General features: G+C 31.1%; 2 protein-coding genes and 1 long non-coding RNA gene across 3 annotated transcripts; 1 reads left to right on the forward strand and 2 right to left on the reverse strand.

Moving 5' to 3' along the window:
- Positions 1-5,140: 5,140 nt before the first annotated feature.
- On the forward strand, positions 5,141-23,511 carry LOC139504147 (uncharacterized). The gene is made up of 2 exons (XM_071294207.1): positions 5,141-5,271; positions 21,809-23,511. Exon 2 carries the CDS (start codon positions 21,835-21,837, stop codon positions 23,509-23,511), a length of 1,677 nt encoding a protein of 558 aa, XP_071150308.1. The 5' UTR covers positions 5,141-5,271; positions 21,809-21,834.
- LOC139503202 (uncharacterized) lies at positions 7,482-8,911 on the reverse strand. Its single transcript, XR_011659060.1, has 3 exons — positions 8,663-8,911; positions 8,068-8,226; positions 7,482-7,593 (listed from the first exon to the last, which is right to left on the reverse strand). It is a non-coding gene; the product is annotated as an uncharacterized lncRNA (long non-coding RNA).
- On the reverse strand, positions 16,921-17,256 carry LOC139504146 (BEN domain-containing protein 3-like). The gene has a single exon (XM_071294206.1). The coding sequence runs from the start codon at positions 17,254-17,256 to the stop codon at positions 16,921-16,923; it is 336 nt and encodes a 111-aa protein (XP_071150307.1).
- Positions 23,512-23,607: the final 96 nt, after the last annotated feature.

The raw sequence follows: 23,607 nt of genomic DNA on the forward strand, positions 1-23,607 counted from the left end.
AAAACCTTGGAAGAAATAATCTCAATCTATCGGAAATTTGGATTGCACATAATCATTAACCTGCTTGTGATTAGTGTTTTAAGCGTCGGTGATATTTAAAGACACTAAACAGTTATTGTCTTTATCCTGCAATTAATTCTGTGTATTGTTTGTGTTTTGAAAGACACAAAAACTAACATATTTAGCATTTATTTTCGATTTGTAATCCCTTGAGGCCCGCGTAGTAATATCAAAATCACACATTACGCTGAAGACAGGTTCGCAAAAAAAAGAATCTCGAATGGTCAACAATAATACATCGCTCAAGGTGAAGTATTATCTATTTTAACATAACAACTAATTTCAACATTAAAAACAAATAACAAAACATTGTCAAATTTGAAACAGAAGTGTGCGAGTTGTCCTACGCTTCAGACTTGACATTCACTAAATTCACTAAACGTCATGCATGCTGAAATTGACATGGTTGATTTTCTAACACAATCATACACATTCAAGTTTTGAAATCGACAATTATCATCGTCATTGGAATGCAACTGGAATACACATTCTGATGACACACCGGTTCAACTCAGTCCGGCAGTGGGCGGAGCTTTAAAGCGATATCTGTATAGTATACAGATACAGTATAGCGATATCTGTATGGCTGTATCTGTATAGTAGGACACCCAATTGCAGGATAAAAAGAAATAATCTCTGAGACACACATGCCGCAAATGTTTAATGACAAAAAAATAAATTATCACGTAGTTGCGTAAAAAAAGCTTTTTACCTACATATTATTGTCATTTAATTCTCTAAGGGATAATAAGGTAAAAATATTTACGTGATATGTAACTGAAAAAAAGAGTTCTTCATTTCCAGAACAGTAATTATTGTTGTAAAACCACCATTTGTTTTTTTCTCTATTAGTCTTTGTTAAATTTAGTACTCTTCAAAATAATGTGCAGAATTTATCTTTGTTTCAAATAAAGACATACTTGACAAAAGTAAATTTTTATCCAGTTCAGTAATATAGACACAATTACCAAATTCAAGGGAATATTTTTTCTCGATCCCTTTTCGTATGTACTCGGATGCGAAGCATTATGATGAGTTGGTATTACACCTGCACCCAAATAGAAGATGTACGCCTCTTTTCTTTCAAAAGATTACATTTGTAATGGTTATGGTATCTTGTATGTGAAATTACAAATTATTCAGTGATTGCGCATATGCTTAAAATGTCAAGTTCCGTCAGTGTAGTCTATTGTTTGTTCATATTAAATGCGATACAATGTACTTTTATATAGACATTAGTCAGGTGTAAATCTAACATTTTTTGTGAACATAATTCATTGGCAAAAGGGGGGTTTTCTTGATGTTTTTCATTTTACGTCACACAATTCAAACTATACTTGATCATACTTATTTTTTAAAGTGGATCATTGGTATATGATTCCCGAGGTAGAAATTTTTTACACTTTGCCAAAAGGAAGATTTTACTAAGCTTTTTTTAGAAATATATTACAAAGGGTATTTTTCAAGCTATGAGTCGTTAAAAATTGAATAAATTTGTTTAGAATTATCACGATAAAACACAGTTATGAGATAGAATTTTCAAATTAATTGTGAGAAGATAGATTTTGTAATATGATTTAAGAAAATAAAGATAAAAAAATAGTGTCATCGAACTTTTCCAGAACAAGTTTACCAAAAGAGTTATCTGCTCTTCAATGGCTAAGTTGAAACAAATCGACACTAGAACACAAATGTTTGGTACAAGTTTAAATATTTTAAATAATTCATAAATCAGCAAGTTTTCTTCATATAATGAACAGTCTAATCATAAAATTGCACATCTGTCTACAAATTTGCAGATTTGAGCAAATAATTATACTGATTGTGTACTGCAATAGTACAATCCAAGATGGCGGTATATCATGAATCTACCTTAGTTAGTACTTTCTTACGTCATTTGAAGTGTACAAGAAACTGCCATGGTTCGGCTGCTAAAAATGAATTTTGTTTTGGTTTTCGTAATCTATTTGTGAAATTCAATATAAAAAAGTGTTAACAAAAATATTAGAATTTCAACGTATATTCAAATTAGGGAGGTCCATAAAAACCTACAAAATCAAACGTTAGACTCTATTCAACTGTCTCAACTTAGTACATGTATTTTCCACAAAAAAACATATGTTGGTAATACCGGCTTTTTATAGCTAAGTTCCTACTTGTTTGACATATGTTTATAATTCATTAGTTAATGTAAAAAGTAAAATCACAAAAATACTGAACTTAGAGGAAGATCAATTGGGAAAGTCCATAATCACATGGCAAAATCAAATAAACAATAAATTGGATTGTCATGTTGCTTTTTATAAAACGCAGATTGGCATTTTCAAAATTTTTACACATCTTTTTAAACAATGAAAGGATAAAAATGAGTATGACAACAGCCCTACCAAAGAGCAGAAAACAACCCACGGCCATCAACGGGTCGTCAACCTAGCCAGAAAATCCCCCACCAAAAGGCAGATATCAGCTGGCCCCTTAAAAAATCAGTACAACTTCACACTAAACTCTTAAACATATGAATGAACTAGAATTTGGAAAAAAGTACAAGACTACCAAAGGTCAGAGGCTCCTAAATTGAGACAGACACAACAATGCAGCGGGGTAAAACAAGTTTTTTGAGATCTCATCATTCCCTTATACATTTGTACTTGTAAAATTTAAAATAAACAAACACACTCCAATACGCTCATTGAAACTCAGTTTAAAAGAAGTTTGGGTCCAATGTCAGGAAAGGTAACAAATTAAATCCTCTGTGAGAAATAGATCAACAAAAAGACTACTAGCAGTTGTCAACTCAAGACCTCAATTAAACTGATTGAAAGAGTATGTCTTAATCATAAGAAAAAAAAGGACTATCCCTTTTGTTTGGGGTTTAATTATTAAATCGACATTTGCATTTTACACTTGTTTAATCAATGTTATTTAGTATCAAAGAAAACAAGGTGTAAAAGGATAAAGGTCTTACTTTTTCACAAAATTTTAGCAATACAGAGAATTTATAAAAAATTTAAACAGTGCATTAAAATGTAAATGAGATATTACAACAGTCATGCTTGATTATCTTGAACATGTTTAAGAATAATTAGCATTTAAGTAAAACATCAAAGCTTGTTTCACGCACGTAAATGAAATTTGATATGATGGTTTGTCTAATGAGAAAATTAATTGCTTTTTGTTAGTTTTAACGGCTGTTATCGTTCACTTTAAAAACAAATTGAACATTTGATTAAATGCAGTCAAAATATACATAATCTACTTCTTTTATTACATTCTAGGTTAGAAAACAAATATAATATATATATGAAGATGTGGTATGGGTAACAATGAGACAAGACTGGATTCGTAACTAGAAATTAAATAAATAACCGACGCGGGTTTTGTACATGTACTTTGAATTTGACATAAACAGTCAACTCAGTACCTGAATTCATGACAAAGGAGACAATTTTAATAAATTCACAACTATCATTTTCCCTCACTTTAGTAGCAATATACCAACTTCACCTGCATATGGGATATACATTTCTTATCTCATTTGATATTCGACAGCTTGCTTGCAGATGCTACCCAGACTTTATAAAACGTCACCAGTGTTTGAGCAGACGTTTAAACAAGGGTTATGTCAAAAACGTTTCATCTTTTTTTCGAAATATTTCATCGGAAGATACCAGGACCTTGTTGATAAATATTCCATATCAACTTAACAAATGATATATAATTGTTTTGAAGTAAAGATTATATGTACTGACGTTATTTATCGAATCAATGATGTGATATAGCATGTACAGCTACCTTTTATTTGTCTTTGTCAATTTAAAGTTTATTTGTACATCATAAAATTGAGAATGGAAATGGGGAATGTGTCAAAGAGACAACAACCCGACCAAATAAAAAACAACAGCAGAGGGTCACCAACAGGTCTTCAATGCAGCGAGAAATTCCCGCACCCGGAGGCGTCCCTCAGCTGGCCCCAATCAATTTGGTTATATTCTGCGGCGTAGTCCAGTACTTATGGCATCCGCCAATGTGTTGTTCTGCTGTTTTGGTTTTTTTTTTGCGTATTTTTGTCTTTCATTCACTACTGGACGAAAAAACAACTGTCCATACCAGTAACAGTTGTTGTACGCCTGTCTGTGTCTGTATAAGACCATAAATGACTGTCAAATCAACTGATAATAACTGTCAGGGTTGTGACAGTTGCCGTTTTTCGTTTTAACAGTTAATTTATGTCTGTCCCAACACTTTTAGGGGTTGTGAAAAACAAAAATTGTGACCCACAGTCATTTTAAAACTGTTGCAGTGGTTTACGGGGTTGTCACAGACAAAAACTATTTGCTACAGTCTTTTCAAAAGTTGTGGCAGTTGTATAATGTTAGTCCCAACCTTTTAAACGTTGGGACAGTTGAAATTTGTTTGTCTCAACTTTTCAGAAGTTGATTCAGTCAATATATGTTTGTTACAACGTTTTAAGAGTTTTGACAGTTGTAAAGTGTTTGTTACAACGTTTTTAGAGTTTGCACAGTTCTAAAATGTTTGTAACAACTTTTTAGAGGTTGTAGCAGTCATAAAATGTTTATTACAGCGTGTTAAAGGTTGTCACAGTTGTTAAATGTTTCAAACAAACATTTTAAAGGTTGTCACAGTCGGGAAATGTTTAAAACAAACCTTTTAACGGTTGTCACAGTCCGTACTTGTTAAAACAAATATTTTAGCGTTTTAAACAGTTCAAGTTATTTAGTCTCATAATATACACTATTTGGTTCAGCTATGAAATGGTCCATATATAATTAATGTTATTATGAATTATTGTATTATAATTTTATTTTCCGTTTTTTGCCATGACATATCCAACTTAAAATATATTCCGTCTTTGTTTTATTCGAATTCTGTGCTGTAGACTATGTCAAAGTTCTTGTTTCATCATACCAGAAGCTTCCGATAAAATATTAGGAATAGAATTTTACAACAATGCAGGAGAGATTAAGAACTTATTATATTTGAAAAAAATGATGACATCTAAAACGGAAATAATTCTTCACCGTAAACGATTTATTTGACTCTTTAATTACAGTAACTTAACTATTGTCGGTCGGTCGGCTTGCCGCTGCCGCATGTGCATCTACACATAATATTATGATCAATTATGGCATTGTTCGCGGGCAGATACATATCATAGAACCAAAATTTAAGCTGAGCCGGGAATTGTATTTGGTAAGTATAATTAAACGATATGTATACCCAACAGGCTATCATTTTTCATTTACGAGTTTATTCGGAACCAGGATTTGAACTGTTTTTGTGCACTTATATTTCTTAAAACAGTATTCATCCATCACAGTTCTAAAAGGCGCACTCCTGCATAATAGCATGTAACTAGGCAGCCCATGGAGGGGACTTCTTTGAGGAAAATGCATTATTTATCCCCCCCTCCCCCCATTTACCCCCCTTCATGTCAGCGCATAGTCCAAATAATTATGACGTCTGGCAAGGCGATTTTATTTTTTTTCTCGCGTCCCAGAAAAAAAATAAAATAGCCTTGCCAAACGTCATAATTATTTGGACTAGTCAGCACACAGCACAATATTTTTATGTTCTGTTTTTCAAGAAATACTATCCATATATCTCATTGTTTTTTTTTCATAAAGTTTTCAATATGACGTCACAATTTCCATTGAAAATACATGCATAGTACTAATTCATATGAAGTACGAAAACATATGATTTGACCATATATATACATGTACAATACAATTGAAAATAGGAAAATCACCTATTTATCCCCCCATGTGCTGATATGGCGATAAATAATATGAAATGACTGTTAGTCACTTCATCATGTTTAAGTGCACTCCTGACTTTCATGTGCAGTCAAATTAATTATTGACCCCATATTTTAACTAAAGGAAGTCTTGCACACTCAACATGCTCAAAAGTAATGATCACAATCATATGAGGGTCTGGGCTGGGTTAACTGGATAGAGAATAATATGACATAATTAAAAGTGCAGAATAAATGAATAAATGACAAAGAGGAACATTTGCTAAAAACTGAAGAAAAGACAATAACTGTGTGATAAAGCATCTATAGGCCAATCCTGGGGGCCCCGACCCCCTAGCTCTTTCGTGGGAAAATTTGGTTGATTACATAGGGAATCATTGAAGCATAACCGGAGTGCCCCCCTAAGGCAAAGTTATAGATCCGCCACTATAAAGTCTTAAGTAAAGAGACTAATGGACAAAATTTATGAAAAAAAGGAAGACGCTGAAAATGTGAAAATCTGAACAATAAATGTTTGTCCTCAAAACGTTTGTAGTTATGCCAGTAAACAATCCTGTGTGACATACATAATGAAAGAAAGATGCTTGTGTGCTTGCACGTGCAACATATTTTACATACATGTGTAGATTGTTCCCTCTAAGTCAAATTTCAAAGGACTTTTTGTTAGTTTTGTTTTTGGACTGTAGTCTTTTGCATTTATACCTAACATCTCCTTTTATTCATATTTCAATATTGACATGTATGGTCCACCACAACAAGAAATATGTGAATTTTTATATATATATACATGTACAAAATGTAGCTATAAGATGTAAGTGGTGGTCATTTTATTATAGTTATATATACCATGTATACTTCTACATGTATTATTGGTTACTTTTTTTGTTTGGTTGATGTACACTGATGTACAAGTATTATTGACATGATTGATATACTGTATTTTTCATTTAACATGTTCATTCACTTCTGTCAGGTCAGCATTTTTCCTTTTTTACATGTCAGGTCAATGTTTTATTTTAACTCTGCATATTTGAGTAAAAACAAACACAAATAAGTATCTCAATAAGCATCACTCTTTATGAATGATAGTAAAGTATTATGAGAAGTTTAGAATAAATAAATTTGTATTAAAAGTTAAATAAATTGTAACATGATATAGAAAATAATCAATATAATACTGAGCAAGAAATCATCACATACAGACAAAAAAGCCAGTCAAGGTTGTTAATCACTTCAATCATCACCATACAGACACGAAATTTGAATAGGTAATAAACAGGATTTTTTTAAAGGTAATAATCTGGAATTCTTATATGCACCCTTAGGTATTAAAGGATTATAACACTACAGTTTATTGCCTTGAGGGTTGAAAATGAAACTATCAGGGGTATTGAGATACAAGATGATTGTATAATGCTGTAAAGGCACACAAAACTCCTGAACCACACTATAATTAAACAATAAAATCATAAAGTCATCATTGATCATAGTTTAATTTGACATCACATGCTTAATGTACATGACATGAAATATATAATATATATACTTTCTTCAAATTAACCACAGGTTCATAAATAAATAAAAAGAAAAACAAATTTGATGAATTTCACCATAGGATACATGAATATTTTTCTATCATAAATAAAAGCACACAATAAATAAAACTTATTTTAAACAATGTTTATACTGTTGCCTTGTCTTGCTGGTTCTTTTGGAGGCAGATCAGAAGGATGTCATCATCTGAATCTAAGTCACTGAAAGTAAATTGAAAATAATTAGTTACAATTTACAATTAATAAAATTACAGAATTACAAAGTTTAATCACCCTTGTATCATGCGTCTATATTTGACTACATACATATAATTGCAAATATTTTCTTTATACAGTGTATTTGGATTAAAAAACTTGATGCTTCTCATCAGAACCTTTTTTGTTGTTACATTATCATATTTGGTATGCATTGTTTACTATATTTTTCATTTCACTTTAGGTCATTGGAAATTAAAAAAAATCTTTAAATTGTTTATTTTTAAATTACCATGAATATTAAAAAATACTATTCCCATTCATCACTTTATTGAGTTCTGTCATTCTCATTTAATATGATGTCATTGTATTAATATTTGTGGATTTTTTGGCTAAACATTTAAATAAAAACAATTAATGATATTAGTTAAATTTGTATTAGAATAAGTGATCATAAGTGTGATGCAGTCTTAAATATACCTTTGGCTTGGTTGGACAGTTGGAGGTGTAAGTGGCACAGAAGGGCCTGCCACTGGACTTGCTGGTTGTGGACTGTCAGCTCTGGGTTCTGGAACAATATCTGCTATTACTGGCACATCAGGTCTTACTTCATTGTGTACTTCCTGCTTTTTGAGTTTTCTGAAAAACAAGGATAGAAATATATTGCTTACTGCTTTTTTTATGACATTGTTTAATAAAAAAGGTTTTTAAACTCACCATCAGTACTATTTTTAATTATTAAAACAATTCACTGTAAACATGGTAAATAGACAAAATATTGAGTGGACAGCCGTGCAAGAGGCAATAATATACATGATATATACAGCACTTCTCAAACAAATGACAGATGATATTAATCTAAGTTGATTATATATGTATATGATATAAACACATGTTTGTTATAATTAAAACTATTTAAGTAAGATTTTCTTATGTAAAACATGTGTTGTTGGCTTGCTGTCTCTGAAATTGATGTTTACTCCACAGCTTTTGAACTTAAATAAAATTTGAAATTTGCAATCCCTTTCATCAGAAGTAAAATTTGCATTGCTATGGCATTAAAAAGTAAACTTACCTTTTGACTGAGAACTTTTTCCATCTAATGGCCTTTGCAACACGTTGACACACTTTATCTCTGTTTTCTGTGGAGAACTCCAGGCCAGGAAAAGAAGTCAGGACCTCAATAACTGCTTTGCCAAAAAACAGATTCTTTTTGCTGGTTAACTCATACTTGCTAATAACATCACTGATTTTTCTCTACAAAAGAAAAAAAATGATGAAATGTTGAATTTCAAACAAAAATAAATTAGAAAACATCACAAGATTATACAGTGTTTATTGTGATTATCAAATTGTAACTTGCATTTAGCATGTTCAGGGATAGCATTTCAAAAAATATTTGAGTTTTAAACAATATCATGAATAATGTTATTTGTTCTTTTAAAAACTTTTAATGCATGGACATTTTTATAATATACAAACTAATTATATATATGAGGATGGTGAATTATACTAAATTTAAGCTGGTTGTCAATTAAAAATTTAACATGATTTAATGGGTAGGTTGTAAGGTAATAACAGTCAATAATGCATGTAAATTGAAATATTAAATAAAATAAAATAAATATAAATAAAATAAATAATTAATTTATTATAGTGTAACATATTTGATCAGACAATATATATATATACAACAACTTATAATACTAACAGAGATCAAATATCAAGCCTTAGAATAGACTTTTTAAACATGTTAAAAGTAAAGATCTATACATGGGACCAATGTATATAGTTTCCATTAATGCTGAAATCATTTTTAAAGTGATTAACATGAAATAGAATAATATAGGGGAAAGAATGTCTCCTTGCATTAAGCCAAAACATTTATAAAGTATTAAGAATTAAATGCATCAAATCTTAACTGTACCATTTAAGTTAATGTGACACTACGCTAACATTCTTTCTCTTATATATATTTAGATAGGACAAATAAATTCATTTTTAACTTTTTTTTTACATTCTGAAGGGATACTGTTTATAAAGTAAAATCTGTCTTACTTGTACAAGGTTATGGTGAAATGTTCCTCTTTTGAAGTAAACCTTGTTGTCTGATGGCTTTTGAGTTAGGAAGTCCACACCTTCTGTCTGGGATGATGCATCTGACTTTAAGGTATTTGCTTGACGAACACAAGGTGTACCTCTCTGTGAGTTCTTGCAGCACTCACAGGAACAGTCTTTAACTGGGCACTCCATTGAGGTATTTGGTCTGGTGTAAGCTGGTTGATAACTATTTGGCATCACAAACTGGTTAGGGGTCCACATACCCTGCTGATTGCTCATGTTGGTGGTGAAAGTGGTGTTCATAGTAAAATTTGGTAGTTGAATATGTATTTTTCTAAAGTATTTTATTTTTATTTCAATTTGTTTTTTAAACTATTTTGAGTAAATTAATTAAAATTTAATCAGGAAGCCTCATTCAAGTTAATGATCAGTTACAAATTATATGATTGGTGGTCCAATCAAATTAGATTAACATTAACCAATCAGAATTATGCATATATTTCAAATGTATTGTTTTAAATTTTGAAGTGTTAGTATGTGATTAGTGTGATTGAAACCATAAAGTGTAATTTGAGTTGATTTTGTTTAATTAAGAATTTGAAAAGAAATAATAAGTGATGTAGACAATATGTGATGATAAAAGTGTGATGTTTAGACAGTACTTTATAATTTGTGTTGTTGTATCAACTTTGTCTTTGATGATGGACTTTGAAAAAGAAAACAGTGGTGAGTAAATTCCTTTGATATTTTATTTGCTAATTAGATCATCTACATTGATGCCTGTCATTGGTAATAATAAGCATCCTTATTATATCTTGTATTGTTTTGATTTCTTTTATAATCCCTTAATACTTTTAATGAAAGAAATAAGGTATTAAATGAGTTTGTATGATCACTAGATGATGCCTCATTTTCAAAATTTGTGTATGTTGTGATGGGGATGTCCAAGATGGCTGACAAGTCAATATTATTTATAAAAGTTTTGTCTTATTTTTATGTCTAATTAATTAGAACTCTGAGTCAGTCAACCCCATTAAACCAGTTTAATGTCAGTGATGTAGCTGTTATAAACAAATGTGTACTTAATAAAAAGAAAAAAAATATATAAACTGAATCAGTGATATGTTCATGCAAAGATTTATTTATATAAAGTCTATACAGTGATACATGTACATGCATAATTTATAAAGACAGATTAATTAAACAGGAAATAAATTACAACCACAAGAGAAACTGGGCTCATGCAACTTCACATTATTCATGTTATTGCAGCATGTACATGTACTTTATGTTTTTTTTCTTAATTTTTGCATGTCCTGATGGGAAAGAAAAGCAGATTTAATTTAGGGTGAAAAAAAATTGTTAAATTTCCCATTAGTTCACAACAATGAGACATACACAACTTGTCATAGATACAAATGCTGACATATTTTTGTCTGTCCCTTAGTGGACTTCAAACTCGCACCTTTGATACACTACAACACCAATTGCTTAGCTTCATATCAAGGGCTTTAGACCAGTTGACCACATCTTCTGTATTGAGATATTACAGTACTTCAATAGTGGTACTGTTACATTTTTTGTACATGTACGGACAGTCATCAAAGGCGACTCTTAAGACATGTGTTTTTGACGTGTGTAGATGTTTAATATTATTATTTATACTGAAATTTTTCATGTTTTTTTATAGCAAGAAATCAGTTCATGTACAGTGTTCTTGTGAAAATTCCTTTTATTTTCAAAAGTCATTAACTTAGAGGTGCAGTGAATCTTTTAATAATCATCCCAAAAATTAAATGTAGTATGTCTATCAAAGATTTGTATTTACTATACAAATCTTTGAATGTAGGGAGAATAAACTTGTAAGCATTTGGTTTATACGTTTTGTATATACATGTACTCTGTTAAAAATGTAAAACAATATATGTCTTAGTTAAGAAAAGAAAACAACTTTGAAACAAAAAATTGCAAAGTCCCATTTATCATGTTTCTAAGTTAAATTTATAATTATGATAAAATGAAGATGCAGCATAATTGTCAATAAGACAACTATTCACCAAACTTGGAATGAGAAGGATGAAGGCAATTACATGTATCTAGTCTGCACGGTTATAACCACTAGTCCGATGCCCCAGATTAGTAAAATTTCATTTGGACTACACAGCTACTTTTGCATAGGTACTATTTCTGTACTAAAAACATGCAGTACTGGAAATTTACTTTTTATATTAAGTACTATTTCTTTACGTTAAAACTATTGTAATATTTAGGTACTTGTATTTTACAGTACTTGATTTGATCACAGTGGTTTTCTGTTATAACTGTTATCAAAACATGGGTGTACAGTGTACTACATGTATACATTGTATAAATATATACAAGGCACATGATTGTCAAACTACCGATGAACTGTTTTATATCTATAGTTTAGTGTACTTAAAGACAATAATATTAATGTCACAAGAACTTGTATACACTAATTTAAGTTAGCCAAAAAAATATAATATATTGCCCCTTGTTTCATGTATCACAGTTTTTAGATTGATAAGTATCCATGCAAAGACACAAATAAAAAAACATGTTTCTTTTTCTCTATATAACACTTCAACTGTTATAGGCCCTCTTTTAGGTTTCTGTACGTTAAGATCTCTAATGAAATTTTACAAGAATGTTCAAAATCAAAAACAAGCACAAGCAGGCTCTCACTGAAATTTTACCATAAGCATGAAAAGTGTTCATATCACAAAGGGAAGACTGGGATTGATTTTAGGGTAATTGTCCCTAACATGCAGGAATACTTGGGGCAAAAGAGGGACCAAAACAAACATTTTTGTAGTTTCCAGACAATCTATCACTTGTGACCTAATAAGGTGTATGGATCTCTATAAAATTGTAAGTACATTTGTACAAGATTCCATGCTACAAATGGGAAATCGAGGCTTGGATTTAGGTTGGTGGTAATAACAGTAAAAAGGGGGAGGGGGGCACAATTTATTGGTTGGTTTATGTTTTTTTTATGTATGTATATTTTGAATTGCACAATTGGATTTTTTAGATCTTTGACCTATTTAGTTTGTGTCACAAACATAAATAATTTAATTTCAATCCAAACCCATACAGTACAGGTATTTGAATCTTGAATAATTATGATATTGTGTCAGCTATGCATTTAATTGTTATATATATGTTAACATGGTTAGGAACAGTGGGGGCCCCAGAACTCTTCATAAGAAGAGGCACGCTGACTGACCCAAGGGTCATGTTTCAGTGATTCCTTATAATTATATAAGAAAACAATTCCCTCCTGCATCAGCCTGACCATCTGACTGTAGAAATTAATAATTTGGCCTGTTTGTATATATTTATATATTAGATAGTTGGTTTTATTCCTGTTCGAATTGAGTACATTTATAATATTGGGGTCCCTTAAGGAGCTACCATTTGATTTTTATGGGGGGGGGGGGGGGGCTAGGATGAAAAATTTTGTCCTACATTTTTTTTAGCTGTTATCTCTGTCCTGCATTTTTATCTTTATACAAATCATTTGAAAAAAAATGAATTTATTGATTAAGAAGAGGAGAAATACGTCGTATTTGAAACAATTAGAGGGGTCCACTTGTTTTAAATAATATTAAATAAATGGTGTTAACATGGCTAAGGTCCAGGAGTATCACAAAACTCTTGGATATGTTTTTACCATTTAATACCAGATAGATATATAGTTCTTTAGGAAAATATGAGCTCTATTGTACTTCACATGCATGTACTTAAAAGTGTTATTTACAAAAAAATACATTATAACTTATATTGACCCCTCATAAACATTTGTGATAAAAGGAATACTTATAAAATTGTTCTTAACCTGATTATGACTTGGATGAAGAATTGTCTCATTAATTGGCACACATACATATAGCAATTCTAATTATTTAATAATTTCTTGGTAAGCAGGGGGAAATAAATGTACATTTACTTCATTTTTTAAAGAAATGTCAAAGTGCAAGTGATAAATCAAGTTTTAATATTGTCAAAACCTACTATTTTATGTTTACAAAAAAATTATAATTGCTCGCATTTACTTTCAAGCTTCGCCTCAAAAATTTTCAAATTAAATATTTTTTTATTAAAATTATCAAATTCCTCGCTCGCCCCAATTTTGGGACTCCAAAAATCCATAGAACAAGAAATTAAATTGGTGTGGCCTTATTTGAAAATATATCGCTTTAGAAATAGGTGTTGCTAAACTTTTATAACTGAATGCATGTATATATCTTTTGAATAGTAATTGCTATGAAAGTAACCTAAATATATATTTTTATCAATTTCCAAGAGCTCAATATTATTCTAGAATCAAATTAGTTCATGTACTTCAGGTCTTGTTAAAAAAAATCATTTGACAAAGTCAGTGATTCTTCATATTTACAGTCTGTGTACAATGCTTGAATACTGTATAGCTAAGACACTTTGTTATCATTCTGAAAGCATTTTTTAGCTTTGGCCAGTTTAGCCATTTTGTTATATGAATTTTAAGTCTATTGCCATTTTTTTTAAATTCTAGAAAAGACATCTATGGGAAAGTATTTTTTCTTTTTAAACCTGATGCTTTTGATCCACATTTTAAGTTTTTATCTTGTGTAATCAATTGAACATGGACATGATGAATTATCATGTCATGCAGTGAAATTTGAAAAGGAAATACACAGGACTCTGATATATAAACAAGAATAAACAGGATGTTATTTTAACTGTGTATAAGTTTGGGGCTGTAATTTATTAAAATTATAACTAGATAAAAACGGGACTTATTGAACTGAACCTTTATTTATGATTACTGAGAATAAAAACATTCTGTAGAATTTAACTTGATGTGTATATTAAGATAAGGATCTATAAAATAAAATATAATTTTATATAAAATAGTTGTTCTAAAAAAGATTTTGAATTATTTTCTTGTGTTTACATGAATTCCATTTTAAGTTTAAGATATTGTTCATACATTTCATAAGCCATGTTAAAGGTATTGTGTATAGTAATATTTTAGTACATTAGTTTTAATTGTTTTATAATATGTGTGATATTTTTAAAGTGTCTCATAAGTCAGTAATTTGGCTGGGTACCAATATTTTAATTGTAATATTTAATAATTTTTAATTGCATATTATGTAATTATATGTATTCATTGTGTTTTATATTAGTATGTGACACTATAATAAATTATTCTGATTCTGTTAAATGAGAATTTATTAAATTTAATCATGTTAATGATTTATTTCTAGGCACATGCAATGAAGCCATTTAGCATGTTTAGGGAATACCGTATGCCTCTTTAATATTTTGTTTTCATAACAATTTTTTTGATATTTATTGAAGCTGGCATGGCATATTAATAATTAGAGATCTAGAAAAAAAAAAAAAAAATATTTTAAAACTTATCATAAAACTGACTTTTGTTCTGTGACTTGTGAAATACTAGTGTAACTTAAAAATATGAAAAGTAGAAAACTAAATTCAACCAGCAGTGAAGGGTACTTAACTTGTACTAGTGATTTAAATGTTGTATTCACTTGGTGAAGTAAATAATAATATACTTATATACATGTATATATAGTAATTTTTTTAGGTTAAATTTTTCTTTAAGGTTTGAATAATCTCCCCTTAATTGCTTATAATTTGTAATTTTTTTTTACAATCCCTAAATCCAAGGTTTCATCTCATGACATGAATACATAAACAAAAAAATTATAACAATCAATCAAAAATATTAAAATCTTATAAATTCATTCCTTTAAATGAAAAATCAGATTCTTTATCTCAATTCCTCAGCAAATTCTGCCATTTTTATTGCACATGTAAATCTTGTCCATGAGGTTCTATGTCATTTCCAATCCCAGATGGTGAAAGAGATCTACAGTACATTTAGAGACTTACTACGACGATAGTCGGACTTCTTACATGTCCGTCATCTCATCTCGGACATTTCGGACATATGTCCGACAGTCATAAATCAATTATTTGTCAGGTACAGCTACCTACATGACCCCTTTCATCCTGAACCGACACTAAAGACCAGCACGTGTTAATCGATCTGTTACGGTTGAACGCTTTTTATCTACCTGTGTAAACCAGGTAATGGTTTTTAAACATGATGATTATGTTAATTCTGATGTAATTGACGGAAAATGATATAGATGTATTGTACAATGTAACTTTATTACAATATATTTTAGTTTTGTCGTGTGAGATAATTTTTTTTTTTTTTTCTGTTGGTAACACTTTTAATTGTTTTCCATCTTGATTTTTTTTATATATAATTTGTACTTTTTAACTTCATGAACTAAATGTACTTAATGTCTTTTTACGTTTTATACCAATAATAAAGTCGATTTTGTTTTGCCTATTAATATTTTGGAAAGAACACAATAAATTATGTCCATGAAGTCTATTATTCATGAATAAGCCACACTCTATTAACTATAACCGTGGGAAAATTACGGCAATAAATATATTAAGAATTCGACATATTTATGTCAATTAAAAAGACGATTTAAAAACATTACTTTCGTTGTCTATAAATCTTTTGCTGGTCCTTGAATTTTACGATTGCATACCATGCTTATATTATAATAAAACCAAGGTGTTCAATTGACTCAAGTTGTCGATTCCCACACAATTAATTTTATGACCGGATGTAGAACAGAAACATCGTAGTATTGTAATCCTATAATAAATAGGTCAATTTATTTTCATACAATGTGTACCGGTAATGTTTTGGAATTATGCTTCTGATCAAAATAATAGTTATATTGATAAGTTGTACATGTTTTGTATCGTTTTCTTTGTAGATTAAAAAGCAGAATTTAATTGGTCTTTTTTGTATTTTTTTTCTTCTTCTCGGAATTACAAGGTTGTGTGAATAATTTTATTTTGGTTTTCGTTTCAATTGATTCAAAATGTAGAATGGTAAGAGTATGGATGAGAATATGATTTTTTCGGGCACCAAAATTCGTAATCTAAACCAACGGAAAAACCGTAATTGTCAACACCAACATTAAAGAGATTAAAACTTGTCCTGAATATACAAAACTTGCCACTGGACGTCAAACAATCATCTATCATTTAACAAAGTCTATATTTTATCAACTAGATTAATACGATGTATGGTTGTATCATAATTTATTTTATCTCAAAAATTCAAATATTTAATCAACAATATTAAAATATTAAGATAACACAATAAAAAATCATCAATTGTCATCAATACACAAATGTCATTTACTTCTTCTGTTGGATGGGACGACGTAGAAACTGGTTGATTTTCTCAATCACCATAGCGGTGTATGCTGAATCTAAAGTCACACTTGGATAGAATGCAGTTACATATCGTCGTAGATATTGTTTTCTGGTGTCGTCTAGTGGTCTTTTGTTCAACTTTCCACCGCCTCTATAGGAAAAATACACCCTCAGGTTGTCTGCAGTAAAGAGTTCTTGAAACAAATACTTTAATAACGAAACGGCAAAAGCTCCAGGTGTGGTCGAGCTGCTTGCTGCTTGGTTTAGGTCATTTTCTGACAGACGAACTCCCTCTGGAATGTCCGCGAATAGGTGCATGGGTACGGATCTTACTGTTGTGGGTGCTGTTGGAGTTGTAGCAAGAAATAAAGGCATGACTGGTGGAATAGAAGGAGTAACTGGTGTATCTGGCCTTTCATCTCTAGTAGGCCTTTCATCTGGAGATAGTCACCAGTATCTATAACTTCTGCAGATTCAGGGGAACTGGTACTGTTCCCGTACATCACTGGGTATCTACTGCCTACTCTTACACGACCTTCGGTCATAATCTTAATTCTTGGACAGGTATAACGAATACCATCATCATATTTTACTAAGAAGTGAGAATACTCTCGTGTAGCGGCTCTGGATGACATTGTTAAACTAATACTGCTGATTGTTTGAGCGGTCATATTTATACTTAAATGATAATTTATGATATCAACTCATGTGTTAAAACAACATTCTTTGAAGATAAGATTGATCAAAACAGCTTTTCAATTGAATTTATTTTTAACAATGTACCCAGCTTGTGTGATTACGCTTAAACCAGTTGATATTCGGAATAAAAAAAAATAATAGGGCAAACAATGGTATTAACGGATTAAACATTGATTTTGATTAAACCTGGCTTCTTCCTTAATTGGTTATACATAATTTGATTGAATTAATTACCACATAAATTATATTTCATTCAAAATTTAATATTTTTTACTATTAATTTTTTGTCTTTTTAAGAAAAATACGTAATTATCTAATTTATTCAACAAAAAGTAAATTAAGAAAATAGTAATTACAATATTGTGTGGTTATTTTTCTGCATGTAAATTTCAATAAAATAAATTTGTTTATTTAATGGAAAATAAAAATAATAAAGTTATACTATGAAATTATAAATGAACGCCAAATATTTTTTTTAAAGTCAATTGAAATAGATAAATGAAAGGTAAATTCAAATCAATAAGATTATTATTTTCTTTATTATACATATTTTATATGTGTCAGGTAAACTCCCAAAGGCAATTGTCAGTTGTGATGTCGACATGTGTATTCAAAAATACAAATGTGGGACCACGATATTAACCCTTCTACAGTACATACATGTACCCCTTACAATTAACATGTCATTTTAGAAAGACTTTATAAAAAGCTCCTAAAAATATTTGCATCAGTAAAGTTCAATATTGCGATAATAAACAACCATGCCTAAGTTTAAACTTTCACACCGAGACAACTTGGAAATTATTGCCCTTTACAGACAGAGTTGGCCCGTTCATGCCATTGTTAGGAGGTTAGCTGAAATAGGTATAGATGTAACCTGGGGTACGGTGAAGAATGTCATCAAACGATACCAATACGGAAAGATTGGGTATGAAAACTTCAATCATAAAGACCAAAATCTACCGAAATTTCAGTACATAACAGATCAAGACATCAACTTTGTGAAGACAGCACTGACTGAGAATCCAACAAGAACAGCTACCGATATTAAACATATCTTAGCAGACAAAGGCACTCACACCAGTAAGTCAACTGTGAGAAAAGTCATTGATGCAGCCGGATTCACAGCTTCTAAACCCAGATACGGTCAAATGGTTAGAGACGTTAACAAGGAGAAACGGGTCCAATTTGCCAGAGAGGTCATTTCAAACGACGATCATTTTAACAATGTCATTTTTACAGACGAGTGCTCCGTGCAGTTGCATAACAACAAGATAGTTATCTACCGAGAGAAAGACTCTGTAGCACCGGTTTTACCAAAACCTAAACATCCACTGAAGGTTCATGTGTGGGCGGGTATCAGTCGAAAAGGTACAACACGAATATTAATCTTCGAAAATATCATGACTGCAGCGTTTTACATCAACCCCATACTGACATCGGGTCTGATACCTTTCATAAACCGTGTATATCCTTCTAGTCATCGTCTTCAGCAAGACAACGACCCGAAACACACAGCAAATGCAACTAAAGCATTCATGACTGAACAGAATATCAACTGGTGGAATGTTTGGCCTGCGGAAAGTCCAGATTTCAACCCCATTGAAATGGTTTGGTCCATGTTGAAATCCAGATTAACCAAGAAAGAACCGAAAACAAAAGAAGACCTCATCAACGGCATTAATTCTTTCTGGAGAGAAGATCTAACAATTCCAATCTGCAACAACTTCATTGATCACATCTATAAGGTTCTACCAGTAGCAGTTGTAACAGGTGGAAGAGCTACAGGAGATTTACCCAGGAAAATTTTTCCAGAAAGATCGAGTGGCAAGTCCCTACAGTATTTCAACAGAAAACTCCAGACACCAGAATACCAAGTTAAGATTGCAAGTTTAAAGTTGAAATAAAGAAGACGTTTTATTGCTATACAAAACAGTCCTTTTAAGGGCTACACAAAATTTTCAAAAAGAGTCTGAATGTTGTACATCAATCAATAAAAACCAATTTAGCTCTACTCCACCTCTCTTCTTGTTAACTTCTCTCATGTATGGCTAATTTTATAAAATATACAAATTTTGGCTAAAAGTGTGATGTAATATATTTTTTATAGCTAATAAATTCTTTTTTAAATGGATGACTAATGAACACACCCAATTGATTCGATTCAAATATTTATTGTCATATAAACTCTTTCACCAATAAGTTTTTGACAAAATATATGAATGCAAAAAGCATATTCAAAATACAAATATATTTTGTGAATCTCCACAAACGCCGTTTATTTGATAAATATTTTATTTTAAATAACGTTTGTCAGTTTTAAATTATTTTATTAATTTTATACAACTCATATATAAACATGACAACATACAATCAATATTATTTCTTGTCATTAAATAACATTTCATATTATAAGTATTCTATAACAAGTCCGTGAATTACGGCTTATCAGGTGCAAATCAAAATTTAATCATGCATTACAATCTAATGTTTGATTGTCGGAAACGTAAATTTTTTGACACGATGCAAACAAATTCGTAATTATATAATTAAATTAAATTAATCAGTAATAATTATTAATTCATAAAATGAACTTGACCTCATTCATTTTATAAAAGATGTTTTCTAGCTGACAACAATTTACAAAATCCTGCCGACAGCACGAGCTAATATTGGCGGTAAAATACTTAACGGTAAACACTAGTTATATCAATGGGTCCGATTGCCAGGGTCAAATAAGTGTATTGATTGATGAAAAACTAAAATGATAAGGCTCTTACGGGTATGGAGATGTGGGAATTAATTTTTTTTACAACTTATTTATTTCCCCGATTTTGAAAAATGATTCAGTTAGTAGGATTGAACAATTTGGATGTGTATTTAAAATGATTCTTTTTTAGAAATTTTTTATGCATTCACAAAAAATAATTATCCTTTTCTGTTTATTCAGCCGTAAATTCTTTCATAAAATGGTTCCGCTGATCTAGGTCAAATTCCAGTGATTGACTTGAGAAAATAAACGCAGAGGCTCTTACGGGGAATATGAAATCGGAAGAAAAATTAGTTTATAGTTTAAAACTGATTAATTTCCAAAGTTTTCAGTGAATAACAATTGTTTTGTACATGACTTATATCTAGCATGATGAAATATCTAACTAAGCTGAAATAAACAATTTCAATGTTCATATTTTAGCTAATAAGTAAAAACTGAAATATTTTTTATCCGTAATTTCATTCATTAAAACGGTGAAATATGTTACATGATGCTATCGTTCATTAATCTATAAAATGTACAGGTAAGATTACAAATTTATCAATCACAGCTACAGATTAATTTACGACCTTCCAACAAGGTATTACACAGGTACATCACTGCAGGGGTAATTACAGTCCGGCGGATGTCCGACTTGTCTGTCTTCTTGTCTCATTGGGACATATATAGGAGCAAGACTTAAAATGTACTGTATATGACCTTAAACAAATAGTCAAGACATCTGCAAAGGGGTATACAAGCATGACTAGTAACTAGGAAAATAATTGACTAAAGGTCCTGTGTTCAAACTCTCAGAACTGTCCAGAGCAACTAAAGAATGGAATTTGTTTTATAAAATTGGGTTTTCAATCTATACATACATTTTATACATGTACACATGTATATGAATGATATTGCATCTACATAATTTCCTATTTTATGTATAAAAATCTTCTTTCATCTAGATCTGTTATATAATTAATGTACATGTATATACACATATAAAAAAGAAGATGTGGTATGATTGCCAATGAGACAACTATCCACAAAAGACCAAAATGATATAGACATTAACAACTATAGGTCACGGTACGTCCTCCAACAATGAGCAAAGCACAGGTTGTTTGTCATAGAATAAATGAAAACATGTCGCAATTGAAATGAATATAGACAGTAACACAACACAACAACATATTAAAAAAAAACTGGGTTTGCAAATATGCCAACAGGAAAAAGGACTATAGCAAGTGTAGATAATGTGCTAATGGGACATACATTTATAAATTTTATTTAGTACAAATGAATGAATCAACATGTATTTAAAGTATGAAACATGTTCGTCTGTTCTGATAATCAGACCATGAATATTCACATATTTTTTAGGTTGACTATTCCTGATAAATATTGTTTTTCTTTTAGGTTCATGTTACAAGCAGTGCTTTTGTATGTTATGCAGAGGATCAAATGTCAATATAAAGACTTACCACGCACACAAGCAGAAGGTTTTTAAGTTTGATGAAAGCCAGATCATACCAGACATATTATTTGATGAAAATCTCCATCTCAAGGAAAACTTTAGCCAGAAATTATATGCAAGTTCCAGTGTTACATTACTAGAGGCAGTATTTCAGCATTTTTATGTATTTTCAACAAACAATGGAATGTCGAAGTCAGCTATGTCAAATGCTCTCCAGACAGAGAAGTCTCATTTGCCACAACCCAATTCTTTGCCTCCAACATTTAAAGAAGCTAAAAGCTTGATAAAGCCATTATTAATGCCGCTACAAAAGTATGATGCCTGCATTAATGACTGCATTTTGTTCAGGTCGTGTGACAATGGAAATTATAGTGACTTAGCTTCTTGTCCTATCTGTCAAGAACCACGCAAAGTAAAAAATTCCAGTCAGAAAGTTTTCCATTATATGCCAATTGCACCAAGACTAAACAGATGGTTTGGTACGTCAAATCTGTGTAAACTTCTTTACGCGAATAAAGTGTATTCAAATGGAAAGTTATGTGACTTTACAGATAGCAATGTCTACAAAAACTGGTATACAGACAAAGGTGTATTTGGTGATCATGAGGAACAACAAACTGTACCACTAGCACTCTTTACAGATGGGGTGAACCCAAATAAACATTTATCAACACAAAAGTCTATGTGGCCACTCTTGTTAACATGGATAAACTTGCCTGTTCAAATCCGTCAACTTCTTGGTCCAATGCTTTTAGTAGGAATAATACCAAGTGGTAGAAATGGTTCTGAACCAAAGTCACTGGAACCTTACATAGATTTGCTGGTTGATGAAATACTTAAATTATCAGAATTCCCTACATACAACAGCTACCGAAAAGCACCAGTAAAAGTGAAAGTTGCCCTTTTGCAATTTTTATGTGACATTCCTGCGTATTCAAAACTGTTACATATAAGTGGGCATAGTGGTTTGAGATCATGTGGCTATTGCAAGGAAACTGGTATTTATTGCAAACATCTAAGTAAGACTATTCATTTGTCAAATAGACAGTTTCTTCCTGAAAACCATCCTTTGCGTAGTAGTAACCGCTTCTCAAATGGATCAGTGGAACTGAAACAGCAGCCAGTCACATACACCAATGAAGAAGAACGTCATTTGAGAGAAATATTTGACAATAAACCAAACCGAAATCAACAGAATAATTTTCAGAAGGCGACTGGACTGAAAGGAAAGTACAGTATTATGAAGTTACCCTATCATGACAGAAACCAGCAGATGCAACCAGACGGAATGCATACCATAGAAGATTTCATAAGCCATGTAATGGACCTGCTGGTTGGGAAATCTGACACCAAAAAAGTGCGTCTCTGTGAAAAACATCACCAGCGGTTTCCACAGACATGGCCACAAGAGACAGCAGCTGAGCAGGTTGCAATTGAACCACCATCAAAGAAAAGAAAAACTATGAGTAGTGAGACTCTTCCACCAGCACCATGGACTCTATCAACTGATTCTGTGAAGGAAGCAGACAGACGTGCAACAGCAATCAAATATCCAGCTGGTGTAGAAATCTCTCCAGGGCTCCATTTTACAAAACCATGGACATTACGGACTATGAATTCAAAATTACAGGTATGTACAGATTAAAAATAAATGTTATGTTAAATTTGATCTCATATAACAGTCATGGGTACTGCTTGTACAAGTTATTTTTATTTACTTGGAGAAGTAAAAAAAAATATA

This window comes from Mytilus edulis, chromosome 14, assembly GCF_963676685.1.
Source record: "Mytilus edulis chromosome 14, xbMytEdul2.2, whole genome shotgun sequence".
NCBI lineage: Eukaryota > Metazoa > Mollusca > Bivalvia > Mytilida > Mytilidae > Mytilus > Mytilus edulis.

Coding starts and splice junctions, on each gene's coding strand:
- LOC139504147 (XM_071294207.1), top strand. CDS start 21,835: ATGTTATGCAGAGGATCAAATGTCAATATAAAGACTTACCACGCACAC.
- LOC139504146 (XM_071294206.1), bottom strand. CDS start 17,256: ATGCACCTATTCGCGGACATTCCAGAGGGAGTTCGTCTGTCAGAAAAT.